The following is a 15,247-nucleotide window of genomic DNA, read 5'->3' as shown; positions in this document are numbered from 1 at the left end:
TGTATCACAATCGTAGTCGAACCAAACTGCAAGAATCACAGGAGCGAAAAAAGAATAACGTAGAGGGGAAAGAAACCCAGAAAAAGGACAAGCGAATGAATTTTCGACCCAGAATGATGTGCGCCCGCCAAAACAGTTCTCCAGCGCCGAGAATAACAAAAGGATCCATGATGAGGCAAACCAGCAAACAAGCTCTTTCTTGAGCAAAAGAAAGACAACCCAAGCGATGATGGAACGGCCGTGTATGTACAAACAATGTGTGTTGTTGCGAGTCAAAGTCTAACAAGAGAGGCGTGCGAGCTACTCTTTGGGAAACAAATCGACTGAAACTCCGGTTGGTTTGGATCCGGGTCGGCTGGAGCTGCCGCCGTGAATCGTGGGAGCGTCTCCGTCGACGTCTGGATCGTACTCTTCGTCGCCGTTGCGCGAGCGTCCGTTGAATTTGACGGGGGTCTCGTCCTGGTCCGAGCTGATGCTGCCCGAGCCCGCGCCCCTCCTCTCATAGTCGTCGTCGTCATCGTCGTCATGGTCCTCGGACGGGAGCAGCTCGTGATCCATCTCTTTGCCCTTGATGAAGGAGTCGATGATGTAGTACTGCAGGGCGTTCATGATGAGGGGGAAGATCATCATGACGAAGGCGACCTGCAGCTTCTCGTTGCCTTCGGTCCACCGAAGCGCCCAGTCGCCGACCTGCGAGATCCAGGGCATCATGATGAAGATGACGAGGACGCAGAGCTTCATGCCAAAGAGGCCGGCAAAGTATATAACGGATTGCTTGAGCCACCACCAGGCGTTGGGGGGGTTGCCGTAGTAGCCCGACCGGATTGACTCGGCGGGCTTGCCGAACGGGGTGAAGGAGGCCAGGGCGCTGAAGATTCGCAGGAGGACGATGAGGATGGGGATGCCGACGGTTGTCTAACGAGCGGTTGTTTTAGTATGCGCATGTCGCGTTTGCTGTATTAACTTGGAGTGTGATGGGGGCGTAAGCTTACATCTATGGCCAGGTTCAAGAGATAGAAGGAGCACGGGTTAGGCACGTAGTCGTCGCCTCTGGCCACCACGAGGCGCTCGACGACGCTGGGCTCGACCTTGATGGAGAAGCGGCCGCTGGTCAACATGGACATGAAGATGTTGGAGACGTGGACCAGGACGGAGCCAAAGACCTGCTTGGAGACGTCAAAGAACCAGACCTTGACGGGCCGCCGCGGGTGCTCCCTCCACCGCTTGTAGACCAGCGACAGCATGGCCAGGCCGCCGAGCGCCGCCTGGACGACGAGCGCAAAGGGCCCCAGCAGCTGGCACTCGCCCTGCGAGGCGTCGATGTGGAAGGGCCCCGAGGGGCTGCTGCTGGCGGAGGCGCTGGCCGTGGCCGCGGCGAGGGCTGATGTTGCGGTTGCGAGGGAGGCCATTGTTGTTGTGGCGGTGGTGAGGAGGGCGGGAGTAGGAATGTCGACTCCTATCGCCGCATCACGAGCGACTTGCATGCCTGGGGGCGGGGAGAGAGGAGGAATCGGAAGAAGAAGAGGAGAAGGAGAAGGAGAAGGAGAAGAAGAGTATGATGTCGCGATTTCGGAGGGGGGGAGAAGGGTAGGACAAAGGCTCTTGGCGTATCGCTGCAGCTGAAGTGGCGGAGCAGAGTCTCAGTTTCTGGTGAGGCACGGGACGAGAGTCGATGATCGTCACGGGAGCCCCCCAGGATCAGGAAAGGCTCTTTTTTGTGAATTTTGAGTGCTGATCCGGGGTTGTCGTTGCAGCACGATATATGCAGTTCATACAGTTAAACAAGGAAGATCAAGTTCGTAGTAATGCGGAGAGAAGCAAAAGATGAAAAGTTAAGGCAGATGCAGGGCCAAGCAGGAAAAAAAGGGACCTGGTTGAAACGCAGCCAGGGCGTGGGATTTGGTCGCGGTTACATCACTGGCCGTCTGTGATTGATTCCGCCTTGATTTCAGGCGTCAGGCCTGCCGAGAGTATCGGGGACCGGGCGTCTCGTATTAGGCAAGGTGCGAGACGGGGGTAGGAGATACAAGCTCGTATGTGTGCGGAGATGAGCCAACCAGGAGGCGAGAAAATGTTCCGATCATGTATTATGTAATCAACCGTCTGTAACGGACCACACAAGATGTGGCTGGTGCAATCAGTGCCATTGGAGGTGGCTGGTGCTTGGTACGTTAGTAGGTACCTAAGGTACATCTACCTTACAAAGGACAAAGTACCCTTCCCATCGCATGGTGGGGCACTCTACTACTGTAATCGAACGAACTGCAGTGGGCGGGAAAAAGTTCGAGAGGGCCGGGTTCTGAAGCATCACGACCAAAGACCCTCCTCCTCTCTCTCGGCCTTCCTCAGCACCAGCGCCCTCCTCCCACCAACCTCTCTCTTCTCTCTCTCCTGTATATATCACACACATCCTCCAGCCCGCCATGTTCCGCACACGGCTGCTGCGGACGCCCCGGCAGGCATTGGCCCTGAACCTGCGCGCATCCGCCAACGGCAGCAGCTCCAATGGCAGCTTCAACACCATCAACAGCATCGCCAACGGCAAGGGCTTCAGCGCCAGGAGGAGTCTGCACTCGGTGCCCTCGCTGCCGCACGACTTCTCCCAGGGCGTGCCCAAGCTGATGAGCCCCGGCGGCTTTGCCCTGGCGTGGACGGACTACATGACGGTCACCCTGGACAAGCTCAACGCCATGATTGCTGGTGAGTCTTTTTGCATGACACCTGTATCATGAAAAACCCAATGGCAACAAGACATATATATTCTGACAGGCTGATTCTCGCTCCTCCTCCTCCAGGCACCGAGCTCGAAAGCCACGACGCCAAGACAATCGCCCTCATGACGGCCCGCGAGCCCAACCAGGCGCCCATCTTCAACCACGCCTCCATGGCGCACAACAACCACTTCTTCTTCCAGGGCCTGGCCCCCGGCGGCACGCCCATGCCCGACGACCTGCGCCGCGAGCTCGAGGCCTCCTTCTCCTCCATCGACTCCCTGCGCCTCGAGTTCATCGTCACCGCTTCCGCCATGTTCGGCCCGGGCTTCGTCTGGCTCGTCAAGGCCGGCCCCGGCGACTACCGCCTGCTGCCCACCTACCTCGCCGGCTCCCCCTATCCGGGCGCCCACTGGCGCATGCAGTCCACCGACATGAACACGGTCGGCAACGACGGCTCCGCGCGCCCCTTTCTCAGGAACCAGCTCCTCGGCGCCGGCAGGAGGAGGACGGGCGACTTGCCGCCCGGAGGAATCGAGCTCGAGCCGCTGCTGTGCCTCAACACGTGGGAGCACGCCTGGCTGCTCGACTGGGGGATGGGCGTCGATGGCAAGGGCGGCAAGGCTGCGTATGTCGATGCTTGGTGGAATTCGGTGGATTGGGAAAAGGTGCATCAGAGGGCGGGCACGGTGCGGCCTGAGTTTATGACGGAGAATTCTCCTTGAGTAGGATGATTGTATGATTAAGGGTGGGAAAAAGAAAAGAAAGAGAGAGCTGGAAACTGAAAACCAAGAAAAGGGGGGGGGGGGGCGAGAGAGACAAGCAAGCAAAGGAGGGAGACGGGAAAACACGTATATATGTCATATGGAAAACGGAAAAGGATACAGTCCGCTCAGCGTACTCAGCACCAGGGAAGGATGTTTGGAATATCTTGGTGTCAAGAACGTCTCTGGCTGGAAGATGTAAGATAGGTGTCAAGGTGCTGTATAGGTATGTATACATATACTGACTAGAGAAGAAGATGCTCTTGTTGGAAAAAAAAAAAAAAAAAAAAAAAAAAAACAGCAATGAGGTGGGTGATTGTGAGTTGTGTTTGATGAAGTGTCCTGTCGCTTGTATCACGCAGGACACTACCCTACAATATACTTGGTTGAGCCTCCGGCAGTTGATGCGGAACGATGAATCGTGTATTTATGCTACATACCGTATGGTTCTACATGCCATGCTCGATATAGAGCTACTAGGTAGTCAATTAGAAAGCTGACACCCATGTCATAGAATCATGTGTGACGTGTTCGCAAAATGCCTGTAAAGATATACCAACAACTATCTAGACACAGATGCAACAAAGACAATATGAACGCAGCGAGACAGCAAGCGTCGCAAAACATCCACACGTCACAAAAAGAAACAAGTCAAGTTGTGCACTAAAAGAATTCCAATCAATCCCATTATTGCAATCGTCAGTGTTATTGCTTCGATTTTCTGTAAACCAACTACTTCAACTACCTATACTCTCTCAAGATCAAGATAATCACCCCAAACCTGGCCCAACGCAATTTTTTGTTTTCTTCTTCTTCCCACGTTCGAAATCCCCTGAAGGACACAATCTTTCTTTCTAACACATAAAACCCAACAACAACCGCAATAATGAAAAAGGTATCATCAATCTGAACTCTCCAAAGTAACAGGTAGTAAACAAAGAAATCGGTATCAGACTCTCTCTTTGCGTCTCGCTCGCCAATGTATATATCGTCTTTCTTTTCGTCCATCTGTTTGTATGCAAGAAGTGAAGGGAAAGAGAAGGTGAATGTCGGAGAAGTGGAACAACAGCTGGGAGCAAAAAGGCGCAGTCTGGCTGCGCGTGGGACTCTTCAGCGGGAGAAGGGGATATATAATACGAATCCAAGAAGATTGAGATGAGAGAAGGGGGGGAAGGAATGAAAGGACAGTAAACAGGTCATAAATCATTCTTCGTTAAAAACACAAAGGAGAGTCGTTATAACAGGAGGACAGGGGAAAAAACCAGTCAATTCCAGAAAGCAAACAAGATTCGAAAAAAATTACCAACAAAAGGATATGGAACGGGATTTGTGAGTGTGTCTTTGTGATAATGTCGTGTACTCAAATCATGTTACCGTTGACGCTAATCTCAAAGCCATCGCCCTTTTGCTTCAGGGCCTTGGCCAGCATGAGCTCTCGCATCCAGTCAATCCGCTCATCGCGGTTCTTGACTGCAAAGTGATGCGTCTTGCCCGTTCCGTTGACGCCCTCGGCAGGCGCGTTGCCCTGCTGAAGAGAGCTGTCCCGCTTACGCAGCCGCGCCCCGTTCTTGTCCTGGGGAATGAGCTGGAAGCTAAAGGCGCCAACGGGGTCGCTCTTCTCGCGGTTGTGGATGGACACGGCCTTGAAGGCGGCGCTGAGCTTGGACGTCGAGGCCAGGCTGGAGCACGCGATGGCGTAGTCGTCAATGTCGACGTACTCGAGCGTGCGGTCCATCTGCTGAGCGTCCTTGTGCATGTTCAGGCGAGTGCCCCTGAGGGTGAAGTAGCCGTCCTGCCACTCGTGGCGGAGCATGCGCATCTTGCGCTTCTTCATCGGGCCTTGGAAGCTGATGCCGCTTGAGGCCATGGCGGCCGGTGCCTCCCTGGACTCACCGGGGCGTAGCGGGGGCATGGAAGGAATGGCCTGCTCGTAGGTGGTACGGTCCGCGGGGGACCAGGGGTAGTTGAAGCGAGGAGGTGCTTGGGTAGGCTGCTGGTGCTGTGGCTGTGGCTGTGGCTGCTGTTGTTGCTGAGCTGGAGTCCGGGGAGACGCAGTCTTGGGCGAAGAGGCCCTGGGATACGTGCGCGTCACCCGGTTCTCGTCCAAGGCAGGCATGACAGGAAATGACGGACGGCGGCCAGAGGCCCGCGACTGGGACCGGTTGTGGCCAGCCATGGGCGCAGCCCGATAGTTCATGTCAGGGGGCACCGACTGAGAGGCATCTCGAGCAACGGGGCCCAGAGGCACAGCCGTGACGGGAACGTCCATCTCAGAGAAGGGCGTGCCGAATCGGTACGGGTTCTTCGCCGTCTCCAAATCGGGAGACAGCGGGTCAGCCTTGTCCATTTGGTATGGCACAAACTCTTGCTGCAAGGGAGACGAGCGGCGTGCTGCTTGCTGCTGCTGCTGCTGTTGCTGTACAGGTTGTGAAGTAGCCGGCCGCGGAGGGGGCTGTCGCGCGGCGGGCTGAGAGTTTCCAGGGATCGACAACTTCGGCAGACGTCGCAAGCCCTGGTGAGGTTGCGCAGACGGGGTAACCTCAAAGGGAGGGGTGAGCGGCACCTCGTTGCTGACTATGTTGTTCCGCTGAAAGTTGAGAAACTGGCGGACATTGTCCTGAGGATCGCGAGCCTGCAAGTTCCGAAGGGTTGCCTCCTGGAGGTACTGCAACGGTGGCAGGTTGCCAGGCCCGAGAATGTCGGACGACGCCACCACGGACGGCACCGAGTCGGAGAATGGCCGCATCGTCTCGTTCGGATCCAAGGCCCTGGCTGTGTCGGGATTGCCCACGTCGCCGTAGACGAGGACGGCGCCGCCGGCCTTGTTGATGTCGATGTGTGGGTTCAGCCTCTTGAACTCCTCGATGGCCTTCTGCTGCTTCCTCCACTTTGAACAGTTCTCGCCCTTGGAGCAGTTGTGCGGCTTTGGGATGACCTGCTCGATCCCAATAATGGATACCGACTCCATCGGCGTGATGGGATCGTTGGCCCGGCGAACCCTGCGCTTGCTCTCGTGGCGCCGCACCGAGCTGGAGCCATCCTTCTTCATGGCCTTCCTGGCTTCCCGGCTGGGCTTATCCTCAATGGGAGTCGTCGCCTCGGGCGACGCGGGCGTGCTGTCCAACAGGAGCTTAATCTGGTTCCATAACTTGGTCCGGATGCCAAAGGAGTGAATGTCCAGCTCTTTCAAGTCTTCAAACTTTAGCGTGATCAAAAGGGCACCGTTGATATCATTCTCGATGAGCCTCTCCGTGACCGCGAGCTCGATGCCGGCATTGAGCATCGACTGTGCCACCATCTCGGGCGTCCATGATGCCAGCGTCGACAAGTCGAGCTCCGCATCGGTGTATTGGAAAGGGCCGCTCCATCGAGACTTGCCATGGGATGCAGCGTCTCGAGATACATGTGGCGTCATGGGCGACAGGGTCAGGACAACATCGTCTTCGCCTGCCGGGTACCTCATGTACTGGTCGGCAGAGGACTGGAACAGGTGGGGGCCGCGAGGACCTTCGACCTGCTTGGGGGAGTGTTCGAGGTAGACATAGGGGCCTCTACTTGAGCGAGGAGTGGGGACCTCGTCGTACGAAGAGAGGGTTGTGAAACTGGGCTGGCCCGACTGCGAGTAGCCGCCGTTAGCTATCGAGTTCGAGCCTCCATGGAGAGAGGTGGCGAAGAACAAGGAGGGAGAGCCCACTTACTGACTGCAGACTCACTCGGGGTGAGTTATCTTCCGCCTCGCTCACTTCTCCGTCGTCTTCCTCTTCATCCCAGTCAGTGTCCACGAACTCGGTGGCTACTGACGTCGGCCGATGCTGCTGCGGCTCTTGCTTGAGGTTGAAAAAGGTGTTTTGAGGAGCGGGCTTCTGGCGCATCTCCTGGTATGTGCGGCTCTCGCCGACGTGGAAGGATGTGTAGTCCTGAATAAGCTTCAGTTAGTGACGGGTCGGGTCGAGTGTAAGCGGCACGCCACATACCATCCTCTTCGTAGGCAAGGGCCCTTCTTCCTCTCGATAACTCTTTGGTTTCCTCTTCTCTGCCTGACCCTTTTTGCTTTGCGTGTCAATGAGATGGTCCTATCAGAACATGGAAATGGTGATGATAGCTTTGATGAGGCGTTTAGGTATGGCTCGGGTAGTAAAAAGGGTGGAAAGGATGCTTGATACAGCAGCCGTTGCCGGCAAGCTCTCTAGACAGGTGGAATTCGCGCAGAGATGCAACAATCGAGGTTACTCTGCGATACACGAGCAAATGAAATTGAAACGAGACGTGAAGAGACGAGGAGCCGCAGGACCAAGGGGCAAAAGGCTCGATATGGAGTAGATGTCACAAAAACGAGATTGGGGTCGCAAAGGGGGAAGAGAATTCTGCATCTCAGTGGGCGGCTAGCGGTTGATAAGTATTCTTCATGGACCAAGGCCGCATCTTGAGGGACCGGCCGAGAGTTCCTGCGGGCGAGAGAGACAGTACGCATACGCAAGACCTGCTCCGTGGGTACATGGGCAAGGACATGGAGAGCTGCGCGTCCGAGCAAGGGGCACTCGGTCCCGGTAGTCAGTCAGCACAAGCACCACCACAGCTACTACTAGTCTGTAATGCGAGGTGATGAGCACACCGATCCGGCTCGCAAGGTCGTTGCGGGGGACAAGAATAGCAGTAGCAGTTGGGTCGAGTCCCACGGCCACAGCAGCGAGGGCCGCGAGGGCTGGGCACGTTCGCAAGCACAGGCCCGGGCGAGAGCAGGGTGATACAGCGGTGCTGGAGACAAAGAGCCGGCTCGCCATTGGCGCCTGAGGCCGGGCCTTTCTGCCGTCAGGGCGGCGCGAAGAGGACGGTATCAATTGGACCATCAGGCAAACACTGGCAGATGGTGTCGTTTCTTCCAGCCAGTCAAGCGTCCCGGCCGCCCATGGAGGCTGCCGCACAATACCATCGTGTGGAGCCGCGAGCAGGGTTGCTGGCCGTCGCCATTTGCTGGATGGCCCAAGACCGCGGACGCCGGTCCTCGTCCAAATATAGCCGGCGCTTAGGCGCCGTGATCTCTCTGTCTCTTGTCTCTTGTCTTTGCTGCTCCAGCAGCAACCGACCGGGATGCGGACAAAGGTCGAGCGCGGCCCTGGTCGACACTGACAGGATCATTCATGCACAAACAAGGGTTGTCGACGCAGTCTCGCCGTGCCTGTATGCACGGCGCATGGGGCGAGAGGCTTCCAAGTGCTGCGAGAACGCGAGGAAACAGAGACGCAGGCGAGAGAGAGAGAGCGAGAGGTGAGGCAAGGGGCCCGGAAACTTCGTTCATCGTGCTTCCGCCATGGCCCTGCATCCATGCATCCCCGCTCCATCCTGCAGACAAGGTCGAATGCTCAAAGTCTGTTACGACATCATTTGCTTAAAAGTGTAGCTGCTCCGCTGTCTGGGGAGCCCGTCGAGCCTCGGTGACTTGTTCCCATCAAGGTGACAGCTCCTGGACAGATTCGAATGCCGTCACTACGCGGCACATAATTAACACCGATAGACTCCTCCGTCAGCATCGTGATGCCCCATCGAACTGCAGAGCAAGCACGAGCAGAGACAAGGAGGACCCCAGAAGATCTCACGGAAAGCACTCCATAAAACGAGGCGGTGGAATATCTGATGCCGTCATTGCGGCCTCGTGACTCGATGAAATCTTTTTTTCTTCTCGCAGTCCAAGTGAGGAAACAAGAGCAAAATGGCTCCATTCGGGGACCCGTCGTTGGGCACGCAAGGTCCTCTTTCTTTTTCCTCGCTGCCTCCGTTCAACAGTCTCATACGAGTACGTGCAGTAGTCGGTGAGGCCCGGCTAGCCGTCTAAGCGCAAATCGCCCGGCCGGTGGCTTGGGAGTGTCTCAGCCGCCATGTTTGTAAACGGTCACGCCCAAAGGCCGAGAATCCTTTGACCGTTGCCACCTTGGCCGCATGTCTCTGGCGTCCACGATCTCCATCCTCATGTCCATGTAAGTGCGAACGGGACGGCAAAGTGCATGCGTGTTGGTTCTATCGTTGTGACAACCCCACCGTCGGCCGCCGCGGCTTGTCGAGGCGCTACTCCGAACCACGGTGATCGTTGAATTAACGCCTGCATGATTGCCAGAAGCGGCAATCGATGATGTTGGTGTAAGATGAGGAACGGGCAACAGATGAAAATCCCCAGCTCGTGATCATCTCATCACACTCATTGTTGGCGTTGTGATGGCCTCGGGCAAGCTAGTGGGACGGTCCGGCTCACGACGATGACCTTTGCAGCGCAAGCAGATGGCGCCAGAGGCGGTCATCACACAGACCGATGTGACAAGCACGTGAAGCGCAGCTGTGAGACATGGCAGCATGCAAGCATGTCGGCTCGCACAAGGCCCCAGAGTCCAAGTACCAAGTAATAGTCGCTGGATGAGTTCGAGGCCTTCGAGCCGACCTGCATGTTCCGCTCCGTTTTGATTCTGCTCCGTCATCCGGAACCCAAATCTCCAAGACTTGCATCTCTCTGCTTCCGCAACCCTTGCCTTGTGGTGACCTCGATTCGCGATGCCGAGCCACAAAAGGTCTCGGCTGTCGGCTTGTCAATGCTTGCACAATGACGACCCGATTGAAGTACAGACAGAAATGACGACGGACCTGTTGACAATGAGGCCTCGCTCGGCCGCACAGCGGTCAATCTCTAGTTCTCGATGGGCCGAACCTGGCCATGCACGTCGTTAGATTTCATATGCAGCGCCGCTCGCGCATGAAGAGGATCTGGAGCTTGCGCAACCTTGATCACGTCCGGCCGACTAGCTAGGCCAGCAGCTGCCCCCTCTAGTAGTACTAGTAGTATCACTCGTATGGAGTACTAATAGCAGAGCAAGAAAGAGGCCTAGGAGGAAAAAGCAGGCCATTCTCCAAGCCATCTGCACAAGGGCCCTGCCAGCCACTAGAGGCCGTGCGTGAGCGTGATAGGGCAGGCTGGGGTATCACGACAACGTCGCGGGGGTCGCTGCAGCTTCCGTGAGGTCCATACTCGTACTTTACCTGTGCTCGCAGCAGAAGAGATGGACCGGACTGGCGACCTCGGTCAACCGCAGAGATGCGACGTGACACCAGGACAAGAGAGCCGATCGTTCTTTCGGAACCAAGTCAGCCTGCCAGCCGGTACCCCACAGCGTAAGGTATACATACTACTTGTACTCGTACAATCAATAGACCATGGGCCAGGGGCTCCAAGTGGCGATGGGAGACGGCGGGTTGTCGATGAGGGAAAAAATCGAGACAAAGAAGCCCGACCAAGAGCCAAGCCGATGGTGGGAGAGACACAGTGGGAGAAGGAGGACGGAAGGTGAGGAGGGGGGGGGTGTGGCCTCTTGCGCTAACGGGCATTAGCGGCAGCCCAGGGCACTACAGCCTGGACCCCTGGTCCCTGTGGCGTGGATGGCTTGCACTGTAAGTCCTGGACTGTGTAAGTACTGTGCGTGGGAGAGGCATGGAAGGCAATATTCATGGATGGACCAAGCTGTGTGCGTGCTCTTACTGGAGAGAAAGGACAGGGCAGGGAGGAGAGAAATCGGACGATAATGATCCCTCGTTGCTCTCAATAAGAACCATCCATTACACACATGACTGGTATGCCTTGTTGTGGCTGGTTGATAGTACATAATATGTCGTGCCATCTTGGCTGATACATACCGGGGGTCGAGGAGCTCATTGATTGAGGTGCTAGGGACGAGTTCCGGATCATGGATTCCTTCACCTGAGCATCATGAGCTGCTACAATGAGCAGATTTAGTCTACAACCGAGGGAGGACACAATTGCATCCATGAATCAGATAGCACTAGCTAGCCAACACCAGGCAACGACATAAAGAAAAAGCAGCCAGAGACATCACACGCAGCCAAGATACCGATAATGACTAGTAGTACATAGCTGTCCCTGCTTCACCAAGACAAAACGGCCGAGGACATGAAGAAATCTCCTCTACCTCCTCCTTGTGCGCCAGCCAATCTAGACCGGCAACATCCCAGAGACTCCACGTGCCGTTCAAGGTCACGCTCAACGCCTCAGGACCAATTGGACACCGGTACAATGACGAGTACACCGCCAGCACCCAATCGGAGCGTCGCACCGGCCTCGGCATCGCCCATTGGCTGGATATCCCATCAATCGCATCAATCGCCTTCTTGGTGTTCATTTATCCTATTCGTTTGAAGGACTGGAGTTGTTAACGGGGGTGAAGAAAATGCAAAGATGAGATGGGATCGAGGTGAGGGGAGAGCAACTCGTCTACCCTGCAACTTGCTTTTGGTGCTCTACCTTAGCGAACAGCCTGGCTGTTCTATGGTCCGTAGCTGATAGTCGCCTCCACTGCGAATAGTTGCAAGTGTGTGCGTGCTCGACATATCTGAGGTACCTCACCTGTATTAACTCGCACGCCGTCGTGAATTGGATCTTGTTCTCGGCCAACCCTACGGCTGAACCCGTCTCAAACTAGCTGCCAACAGACTTGTTGGAAAAACTAGAAGAATCAGGTAATAGTCACCAAAATCAAGCAAGCCCACACTACTAGTCGTGCCTTTTCGCTCCCGTCTTCAAGCTCACCCCCCCGGTCTCCGCCCAATGCCTTGCATTGCCCTCACGCAACGGAGAACGGCGCCGGCAGAGACAATGACTAGTATTGGGACACGGACCAGCCTCAAGTTCAACCCGACTTTCTCATCAGACATTGGTCGACGCTCACCGACATGTTCGTCGTGCTGCGGGAGAAACAAGCCTCTCCGACTCCTCTCTTTTTTGTCTCAGCCCTTTGTTGAGGCTGGCATCTCACCAGAAACAAGACCGTTATACTGTAACCATTACGCGAAAATAAAAGATGGAGAAAAAAAATACTCGTGCCAAGGAATCAGAACTCACACCCTCCCCCTCCCCGGCGGCGCAACGTGCGAGCAGAATCATGTCGGTGTCTTCTTTTCTTTCTCGTTGATTTTCTCCCTCTCTTTTTCGTGGTGTCTCACACAATCCCGACGTTGAGAGCTACCTACCCACCTACTGCTACTGACTAGGAGTCGTACATACTACGTGCCATGTTACTGCACAATACAGGGCACGGAGAATGTTGGTCCGATTCTTCACCAAAACGGCCTGCTAAACAAACGCTAGACTCCCGCTAGGCTTCGAGATGGGGGCATCGCCAGGCTCATATCGCGAGCCCGGAGGCCAGTCACATGTGCGAAGACAATTGATAACCGGCAAGAGTCTCTCCGGAGAGAGGAGACCTTGCCAAGAGCAAATGTGCTTCTTGACCGCGGCCCCGAGTGACACAATGCCTCTCGCAGGGTTTCCCGTCGCGCAGGTGAGCAGAGGAAGCACACAAGATCCTTCGGCTTGCACCAACCAACCCCCCCTCCCCATGCCCAGAAGGGCAGGGCAGCAACGAGCCTATCCGATCCGGCCGAATGCTTTGCCCTCGTAGTGCTGTGATGGCCCGAGCTAAACCGGCCACTGCCAGGGTCTTTGAGCAACTTGAAGTTCTGATGATCACCAGCTAGGAGATACTAGCAAGCACCCACTCGTCACAGTGCGCCAGACATTCTGCATGTTCCATCTAGTAGTACTCGTAGGCAATCTTGGACCCCTTGTCTCTTGGTCAGGAGGGGGGGGGGAGAGCTAATGGACACATCTCTCCTCCACCAGTCAAGTCCCGAGAGAGACGATTGCTGAAAACCAGCAGCCAGTCGTTGCCATTCTTCATTTCCGTTGACAGCCGTCTTCAAACACCCGGGGCATCAGACATTGACCAATGATCTGTGGGAAACCCCCATTCAAGAAGCTCACATGGCCGTGAGCAGATGCGCCCCGATATTCATTGTGTGGGAGGCAGTTCGCAGCTCTGGCCGAGTCCCACAGTGTAGACGATTCCCGTTGGCTGGTGTGAGAGGAGAAAGGGAGAGAGGGTGAAAGGTGTGGGCTGGGGGGGACAAGATGCAATCCGCACGTAATACCTACTCGTATGTACTTCGTGGACCACCGAGTCCGAGATGCCCATCAGAGCGCTGCATCATCCACTTGGTGCTTCGTACATACTCCGTACCAAGCAACTGCATGTACTCGTACTACACGCTCGTCTTCGACTGACCAGCATGCCGTCACATCTCACTCAACTGGGCAACACTAGCCTCGAATCCGCGTACAAAGCAGTATCAGTTCCGAAGACACCACGTATCTGCTTGTAGTCAAGTGCGTATGAGACAGAAAATTTCAAGGGCTTCGGAAGCACATCACCTGGCAAATCCGCTAAGGTCATAGCAGTATGGCGCTGGGGCCGGTGATGGGAAACAAAAGGCGTGGAGGTACTCGGCAGACAATAGATACTGTGCATCTGTCTGGGGATAAGGACCCTGGACGGCCTCGGAAGTGAATGCCTCTGCCCTTATTTCCACTCTTGTACATACACGCATGTACTATCTTGCAGCTCGGCCTTGTTCCTGGAGAGCTGTCATTTCACCCTTGCCATGTTGTTGGAAATATTACCAGTCACTCTGTAATCTTAAAAACCAGGATCAGCTCACATACCGCTTGCGGTAACAAGCACAGGTGGTCATTGTTCATTTGGTCCGTTATTCTGCTCAGATGGATTTCTTCTCCTCCTCCTCCTCCTCTCTCTCCGAGAGAGACCCGAAGTGACTGGCGCGGGACTGACTGACTCGAAGGTGTCATGCATGTCTCGTACGAAATGCCGGGGAACTTTTTTAGAGTCGGTCTTGGAAAACCTAGACTAGAGACTGCGCGTATCCGCAACGCGGTGGATGAGTGCCAGTTATAATACCCTCTCGAAGAGGTGACATTAGTCGTAAGCGGGAAATCAGTAGCTTCTTGCGAGGACTGCTTGTCGTACTTCGTATACTTTATCTCGACTTCGAGATCGGGGGCGGACAAACTATAGCTTAGGAGCGAGCTATTCGCGCAAGTTTCTGCTCCGCAACATTCAGGCCGATGGCCCAGAGGCTAGCCATTCGAGCCGTGTGCGGGGATTCGACATGTGCTCATAAGACATTTTCTAGTACTTGTATAACGGAGAGGGGGTTGGTCGTTTGGAAATGGAAGTGATCACCTCTGCCGAGTGTATGTGGCGCCCTGAGGCTGAGGACGAAATTGATGTTCACCCCTGAGGGCCTGTCGGCGTCGATGTGATATTGAAGTTGGCAAATCCCCTGTTCGCCCGGCCACGCCATGTGCTTGTCGATATCCGATGTGAAGGCGTGCCATGTGCTGGAGGACGGAGCCGAGCCACGAGTATCTCGTGGAATCAAGCCGAAGATGTCACGACAAGGGACGGGGAATTAGGCTTCTCAGCCGGCGGAGCTGGGCTCGACACTGAGAGCAGCGGACCCTGGGTCACCCACTTTGCAAACCAAATTTCAAAACCACCCGCCTAGCACAATTCCCACCCAGTTGTGCTAGAGAACAGAGAGGTGAATCAAAGAACTGTGGCCAGAACTTCCGTACTACCTACTAATACGGTTGCGATCGGTCGACCGGGAAGTGAGGGGTTGCGGCGAGCAGCCGAGACTCGGACAGGTTTGCGCAGGGAGCCGACAATAGAGCGATCGAGGCATGGGAGGTCGGACAGGGAGCAGAGACCATGATGTAAAGCGCGGTGGCAGATGGCCAGCGTCTGGCCGTACCCTGGAATATCAGCCCAAGGGCAGCCCGACAGACCCTCAACTCGCTCGCGGGTATTTAGACAAGGCTCGTGGCTCGAAATCGCGGTGTATTGGTCGTACGGCCTTAGT

At 55.5% G+C, this 15,247-nt stretch overlaps 3 protein-coding genes across 3 annotated transcripts; 1 reads left to right on the top strand and 2 right to left on the bottom strand.

Moving 5' to 3' along the window:
- Nucleotides 1-339: 339 nt before the first annotated feature.
- On the bottom strand, nt 340-1,400 carry TRIREDRAFT_40114 (uncharacterized protein; the record flags this gene model as incomplete). The annotated part of the gene is made up of 2 exons (XM_006963502.1): nt 340-915; nt 993-1,400. Coding segments are annotated over 2 exons (984 nt in total), but the record flags the coding sequence as incomplete, so codon positions are not given.
- A 1,023-nt stretch (nt 1,401-2,423) lies between these two features.
- On the top strand, nt 2,424-3,436 carry TRIREDRAFT_59023 (Fe superoxide dismutase; the record flags this gene model as incomplete). Its single annotated transcript, XM_006963910.1, has 2 exons — nt 2,424-2,700; nt 2,796-3,436. 2 exons carry the CDS (start codon nt 2,424-2,426, stop codon nt 3,434-3,436), a joined length of 918 nt encoding a protein of 305 aa, XP_006963972.1.
- Nucleotides 3,437-4,835: 1,399 nt separating this feature from the next.
- On the bottom strand, nt 4,836-7,347 carry TRIREDRAFT_58603 (uncharacterized protein; the record flags this gene model as incomplete). The annotated part of the gene is made up of 2 exons (XM_006963707.1): nt 4,836-7,091; nt 7,174-7,347. The coding sequence occupies 2 exons, from the start codon at nt 7,345-7,347 to the stop codon at nt 4,836-4,838; spliced, it is 2,430 nt and encodes an 809-aa protein (XP_006963769.1).
- Between the last annotated feature and the right edge of the window lie 7,900 nt (nt 7,348-15,247).

Source organism: Trichoderma reesei, assembly GCF_000167675.1.
Source record: "Trichoderma reesei QM6a unplaced genomic scaffold TRIREscaffold_5, whole genome shotgun sequence".
Lineage (NCBI taxonomy): Eukaryota > Fungi > Ascomycota > Sordariomycetes > Hypocreales > Hypocreaceae > Trichoderma > Trichoderma reesei.
Note: the sequence above shows the minus strand (reverse complement) of the source record. Positions and strands in the feature narration are given on the sequence as shown.